Source organism: Vicia villosa, linkage group LG4 (assembly GCF_029867415.1).
Source record: "Vicia villosa cultivar HV-30 ecotype Madison, WI linkage group LG4, Vvil1.0, whole genome shotgun sequence".
NCBI lineage: Eukaryota > Viridiplantae > Streptophyta > Magnoliopsida > Fabales > Fabaceae > Vicia > Vicia villosa.
In genome coordinates, this window is record NC_081183.1 from 176,500,586 (window position 1) to 176,507,953 (window position 7,368).

Below are 7,368 nucleotides of genomic sequence, written 5' to 3' on the forward strand. Positions count from 1 at the left end.
ATGAGTGCAAGGACATAAGCATCTAAAGCTAAGTCATAATGGTATAAATAATCCATCTAGTATTTCAATTATAGATCCTATTCGTAGAAGCATTCATGGAATTACTTGAATCCATAGAAGATATTCCAACTAAAATATACGATAACACATTTGAAAAATTTCTAGATAAAGATTGGAGAGTCATGTTCATTCAGATGTCATCATTTAAGAGAAAAGTTTAGCTGGAGTCTCTTAATTAGTATTTAATGAAAGAGTTTTTACGGTGAAGTTGCAAAAATGACAGCTTTAAAAAAGTCATTCGAGGACGGATCCAATGTTACATGAGGGTGTGCAATTTTTCTTTCTTTGAATTTATCTAACAGAGAATTTCATCTGGATTTCAAATATGTATTTAGAATTACGGAAAAAAAACGTGAATTTGACAAATTGAAGTAAAAAAATGGCGTGAAACTTGAACACAAACATGCTCAATCCAACTTGGTTATACAATTTTATGAAAAACTAATAGTGTATTCATTTGCTTGAAACAGTTAAAAATCATGATTTTATAATTTTTGTGTTCTTAAATTCTTGAACAAATCTTTTTAAAATTTTAATTAAACATGTTTTCATGCATTAATGATTGAGTAGGTTAACACTGTTTTTTGATTGGCCAAAATTATAATTTCACAAAAAATATTAATTTAATAACTTCACCTTAAAAAACTTGATTCTCGTTGAAAAAGGTTCTAAGAGTAGACTGTCAGAAAAAGAATTAAAGATGAATATAATCCTTCTATATGACTATGTCATCAGATGAACTTATGCTTGGTTTTGTGTCTCATTTTTAAAAGTAAAAACTTTTCTTAAAGGGAAAAATTATAACATTTTCATTAATAAGAATGTGTGTACTACACTTTTCTTAATGGTATTTCTATTAAAATTTGAAAATTAGTTATTGATGTAAGCTTCACAGTATGATAATTACTAATATCACCAAATTTTGTGTAATATATTTTAAAGGAATGAAAACTGTCACAACTATTTTAGCATCTAATTTAAAATTTAATGATCACATGGTCATGAACCAATTGAGAGGCAAAAGTAAACCAAGAATATGCAACTGATTCTGAATATGCAACTTCATTACTAGTATTCAAAGGAAGGCAATAGAGAAATTCTATTTACACCAAAACTCCAAAAGATATACACAACAAATGACCTTACCTATAATTTTAAAACAAAAAAAAACCAACCAACTCCTACCTTATTTATCCAACTAGTTATCTATCTAGCTAATGGCAGAGAAGACTCTATTGTACCAAATAGAATGAAGGATCATATGAAATATATCATACTTGACAGGATTCTTGTGCCAGAGAAAATGCTTCTGTACCTTTTTCACCCTCATGAGCAATCTAAGATACCTCTTTTCCGGAATCGAGACCAGTATATTTTTCAAATTCGGAATATCCTTCTCCAAAACCACAACACTAAATGATTCCCAATTCAAAACCTCAAAAAACGGAGGCACAAAGTTATCCGATATGATAACCGGAACACATTCGTAGAAAATAGCTTCCACGACTCTTGGACTATTCACTTCATACCCTCTTGCACATATACAGTACTTGCTACTCTTCATGTAGTGGATGTAGTTGCTGTTTCCTTTGGATTTTGGCAACTTTCCGAAGATTTTCATGTCTGGATCTTTGTTTTCCCAGTGCTTTAGCAGAATTGGCCTGACGTAACCGTGCATGCTCCCTGCGAAGAAGGCTAGTGTAGTCTTCTTTGAAAATGTGTTGCCTCCGAGATCCCTCGTTGGGTTTTGAGCGTTTCGGACGTATGTTTCTGGTAGAGACGCGTCTTTGCCGAAGAAAAATCCTTCTTTTACATCGGCGTTGCAGAGGGATCTTATGCAGGTCGCCAAGCGCAGCTTTGTTTCTGATGGGGCCTACATAGTATAGAGGAATTTGTATCAGAAAATAAAATAATTCTATACGAAATTCCAATGTTTTTGTTTCAAACTCAATATCACAAAAGTAATTGCAAGTGCGGCCACGATGCAGAATTTCGGACGCGTCCTTAACTGCAATTGTATCATAGCCGCAATTTCATCCACATTTGTTCGTAATTTTGTACAATATGAAGGATTGCAATGTATCTGCATCCAGGGCCGTGTCTAGTTTTCAGAGGCCGTGTGTAGGTTTATCACGGTTTAGCTGTGGCATAACAAATAGGGGGCCTATTTTTCTACCGTTTATTCGTGAAAAATTTTATGAGGCCCTTTTTTAGCTATGAACGGCTCATCCGTACAAAATTTTGGACCCTGTGCGGTAGCGAGCCTGCCTTGCACGCCCTCAAAGACGGGTCTGTCTACAACCGTGGTCGCAATTTAAAACCTTAGATTTCTAACAAATTGACAAAGAGAAGAAGTCATTACCCAATCATGGCAACCAACAAGAAAATGATCAGCGCCTCCAGTTCTATTCCAGAAAGAATGTCTCGTCGCTATGAGGTCAACATAATCATGTAGATATTGAATCAGATTCTTGTGGTTATGTGAATCCTTTACATATAAGGTTTCCTCTAGCATCCTAGAACTGAAAGGTAAGTAAAACAGATGAGCTTTCTTTGAATTTTTTGTTACAAATCTTTTATTAGCTTCCATCAGCTTCATGAACCATCCTTCAGAAGCATAGATTCCTGTGAGAAATGGTGAATGCAGTATCGGTCTAGCTCCTTCTCTGTATACATACACTTTGAGTCTCTCTTCCATTAATTCATAGCTCCTGAAAATTTAACAGTCACATAGAAATTTGAAGCTTAAATGTTGATTCAGAATAATCAATAAGCATCATGCTTCAAGTAATCACTACGAATTTATTTCTTTGTTAAGGCGATTGAACCATGATCCCGAGGTTTCGCCGGTTTGATGTCTGGTTCGACTTTTAAAACATTCAAAACAATCACTGAGATTGTTATAACATATTCATATTTGTGAACTCTTAGGACCCTAAATTCTAAACCCGAAATCGTAATGGACATTGTTTTGAAGGAAAAAACTAAAATAGACAGTAATACCTCTTGAACATGGAAACATTATGATAAATTGGACCATAAAGTTCTGGATCATTCTTTACAATTGGTGCATTTTCAATCTCTGATCTTGCCTGCACTAACTCTTGATCAACATTTGAAAACCACCTTGGCTTCTAAAATACATAAAAAAACATAAGCTTAGAACATTTGAACATTAGAAAGCCAAAACCAAATTGTCAAACTATATGTCACATACCATTGATCGATACGACGCGTGGCTTTGAATCAACAACTTGTTAATTTCAGAAACTGTTGTGACTTCTGAAATAGGTGTATGAAATTCTTGTTTCTGCTTAGGCACATTGCTGATAGAAGAACTTTTGCTTTGTATATTTGGAGTTGGACTCACCAGAACTTTTGCTTCTGGTGGTGATGGCCTAAAACTCTCTTTCTTTATAGAATTAGTTACATTGTCTTTCTGAGACTGTAACATGTTATCATCATTTGATAACACTGCAGTTGTTATATTTGGCCTCACATTTGTTGCAGAATCATGAAATCCTTGAGATTTGTTTTGTGGCCATTCTGGTTCCAAAACAAAACCAGTTATTGGACTTGGAGCAGTATCATTAGCTACATTACCTTTCTCAATGGCAACTTCATCGGTCGAATTTTCTTGGTCGAAAATCGTCACATTGTTCACAATAGTCTTATTGGTATATGTAGTTTGAGATATTGCATTTTCTGATGTTGGTAATTTATCAGAAGAGAATAGAGAGAGGAAAACATTGCCATATGGAAGCTCAAGATACTGAAAAGCCAAGATCACTGAAAAAGTTATGCCAATAAGCCATAACAGTCTCTTTGTTTCAAGGTGAAACATTGACACAAAATCTTCACCCATTTTGCTTAAAATTCTTCAACCATCATCAATTGATCACAAGAATTAGCATGTAGCACATCTAAAAAAAACAAGAAGATGAAAGAAAGTCATAAATTCAACAAAGATTCACCGAATTTTGACTTGTAATAAACCAAACAATAAACTATTTTCATCTAAGTAACATTCCACATGAAAGGCTCAATTCTAATGATAAACCATTTACATGCAAAACCAAATAAAACAATCAAGAAAAGGATAAGAAAAAAACGTAGAAAAGAGAAAAAAGAACATAGAAGCACCTTAGAATAAGCACCTAAGAAGAAAAGATTCCAAAGAAGAAGAGGTTCCAAGATTTGTTCTTTTTCTTTTGCATGCAGAGTTTCAGAACCAAACACAAACTTGAGTAGCTTGTAGAATTATTTAATATTGAAGAAAAATGAAAATAAGAAACGGAGTTAAGTGTGTAACGTTAGTAAAATTTGGTACTAACTCCGAAATTGGAAGTTCCTTCAACGGTGTTAGTGTTTAGAATTTTCAACATGATGATAACATGGATTAAGAGGTACTATGTGACAATATTTATTTTGTATTTGTATAGTGTTTTTCAATCAAAGTGGTGTTGAGGGAGATTTATTGTTCTGACAGGTATGATGATAACACATTAGGCTTATGAATGCCACCGCAACATGAGAACCGTCAGCAAATTTAACTTTGCTTCAAAAAAGAAAACGTATAGTAGGAGTTTATTGCAAATTGACAAATATTTTGAACTCACCAAAATCAACAAGAAGTCAAAAATATTAATTTTATTTTTTTAAAAGTCTATAATATACTACTACATAATTATTGAATACGACATGTGGAGAGAATACCAATCAAACATGTCGGCTAAAGAACTAGAGATAGGTGATACAAAGATGAAATAGACCTTATATGCGATGGATTAAATTTCTGATATGATGGGTCGGACCTCTAATAGTGGAGAATGAATGGACTTGTATACTTCAACAACTTGTATATTTATGATTATAAAGTTATTGAATGAATGAAAAATAATTTTTGAGTCAAAATGAATTAGATATTTGAAATATGACCGATTGATCTATGTATGACATGGGTGATTAAAATTATTTGTGCGACTTAGCACACAAATTTGTGTGAGTGGCAGTTCGATGAGATCCAACCGTATGAGGTGTGTTGAGATCCTATGCCCTCAATTTAGGTGAGGTCTCATTTGTTATGTGCGTCATTCTGTGTGATGCTTGCTAATGTTTTTTTTATTGTGAATCCTACGTGTGACTTAAAATAATTTTTCACAAACCTTTGTTCGTACTTGTAAAATGAGGTTTTGTTGTGTATGTCTTCAGGGGCGAACCAACATGGTGTTCAGGGAATGCAACTGCACCCCCTCAATTTTTAAATTTTGCACTAAATTTCTCTAATTTTAACATCTTGAACACCCCCGAAATAGTTGGTCTTGCACCAATTTTTTTACACAATATGTAATAGTCTTTCCTCTTTTCTCTTACATAATGTTTAATTTATCATTTTTCTTATTTATTGCTTTTTCTGTGGCCACAACTATTATGCAAGTACAACTACTCATTCATAAGTATTCACTCTCTCATGCTTTATAAAAATTGTAGATATTAGATAATAATGCAGTACATACAACAGTAACATAGATATCTACTATCTATCTACTATCTACTATCTATCAAATACTATTCAATTGACCACTTTTCCAAATTTGCCCTTTTCCACTAAAATATTTACACTATAATTTGACCAAAATGGTAATTAAAAAAATCAGTCTAACACTTTTCATTTTCATATGTAACTAGCTAGAGACCCGTGCTGTCGCCCGGGTGCATTATTTGTGGTATAGTTTTTTTTGAACGATAGAAAAATGTGAAGTAAAGAAGTTTGACCATATAAAATGTATATATAAAATGGAAATGAACCATCTAAAAAAAGTTTTACTAATAAGATATTAGTAGTATGAAAATTAAGTATTGTGTTGATAATGACCTGTAAAATAAAAGGTTAATTGTTTACATGGCTATTAAGTATTATTTAATTTAATAAAATAAAATTTTAATTTTATTAAAATAAAAAATATAGTAATTAGCATGTTTTTAGTGATATTAAACAATAGAATTTATATTATTTGATAAAAATTAAATAAAAAATACATATTTTTTATTAATGTTAATTACTCAAAAATGCACGAGCATTTATTCTAGAGCAGAATTTTATCAAACACGTGTTCATATTTATTTGTCTATGTTCAAGCTTCAAAGGAAAAGCTTCAATATAAAGAATCAAAATAATAATGTCGAAGCTTTAAAAGAAAAACTTCAAAGAACAACTTTTTCAATGATGTAATCGTGAAAAGATTGAATAAATAATAATCAAGATTTTTAAATTTTCATCATTGAGAGTAATATTTGTACATTTTTTCTTACCTGAATCTAACTATTGTGTCCCGTGTCATTTAATTAGAATTTAATTAGAAATCTGTAAATATGAATAAAAAAATTATGAAAAAAAATAGGAACCCGTAAATAGAAAATTAATTGCTTCATATTACTCATGTTTTTCATATTTTTAGTAATTTATTATTATTTTTTAAATGTAAATGAATATTATTATATTTGAATAAAAAATGTTTCCTGATTTCTCAATAAATATATTATAATCAATATGTATATTAATAAAAGTGATAAGAGTTCATAACACTTAATTTTATCAGAATTATTAATTGTTTTTAAAGATTATTAGATAAATATATGAATACAAAAATTAATTGCTTCATATTATTGTATTTGAATTAAAAACATTTTCTGATTTCTCATAAATATCTCTATAATTAATATGTATGTTATTAAAAATTATAAGAATTTATTACACCTATTGTATCATAATTATTGATTGTTTTAAAAGATTATTAGATAAAAACATAATAAACTATCACTAAAAATAATTTTAAACTCCCGTAAATATTACAATAAATTCTATTATACTTTTTCATAAATTATTTGGAAAAACCAATTTGTAATTAATGAAGATGCAATTCAAAACAACTATGATTTGATTTTAGTGTTGCTCACTTGTCTTAGTCTATTTTCTGCACATTGGTACTTCCATTTGATTAATTGATTGGACTTTTGCTTTGCATATAAGTAATAGTACAACCAATATTATACTTTGTATATAAAAAATAGAATTAGAATTAATAGTACATGTACTATAGTAGTTTATTAAAATTTTCTGCACTCATTTCTTCCTGCCATCTAGATTATAGTCTTGTAGGTAATAGTACTAATATATTGAGTAAAAGTTGAGATAATAATACAATATATTGAATTTTGCAACAATGAATTAAATATTTTTCTCCACGCAAAAGCTATGCTGGAATAGAAACAATATAAAATAAAATACCTTTGTAAGCTACGTATTAA

At 30.6% G+C, this 7,368-nt stretch overlaps 1 protein-coding gene across 1 annotated transcript; it reads right to left on the bottom strand.

Annotated features, from left to right (window-relative positions):
* Window positions 1–1,084: 1,084 nt before the first annotated feature.
* Window positions 1,085–4,519, bottom strand: LOC131596075 (probable glycosyltransferase At5g03795). Its single transcript, XM_058868635.1, has 5 exons — window positions 4,204–4,519; window positions 3,278–3,983; window positions 3,064–3,194; window positions 2,423–2,771; window positions 1,085–1,933 (listed from the first exon to the last, which is right to left on the bottom strand). Exons 2-5 carry the CDS (start codon window positions 3,923–3,925, stop codon window positions 1,271–1,273), a joined length of 1,791 nt encoding a protein of 596 aa, XP_058724618.1. The 5' UTR covers window positions 3,926–3,983; window positions 4,204–4,519; the 3' UTR covers window positions 1,085–1,270.
* Window positions 4,520–7,368: the final 2,849 nt, after the last annotated feature.

Bases quoted from the DNA above. Each gene is read 5' to 3' on its own strand.
- LOC131596075 (XM_058868635.1), bottom strand. From the start codon at position 3,925: ATGGGTGAAGATTTTGTGTCAATGTTTCACCTTGAAACAAAGAGACTG. The intron at 2,772-3,063 runs GTATTACTGTCT...TTAAATTTTCAG, and splicing joins AATGTTTCCATGTTCAAGAG to GAGCTATGAATTAATGGAAG. The intron at 1,934-2,422 runs GTAATGACTTCT...TATACTATGTAG, and splicing joins TTGTTGGTTGCCATGATTGG to GCCCCATCAGAAACAAAGCT.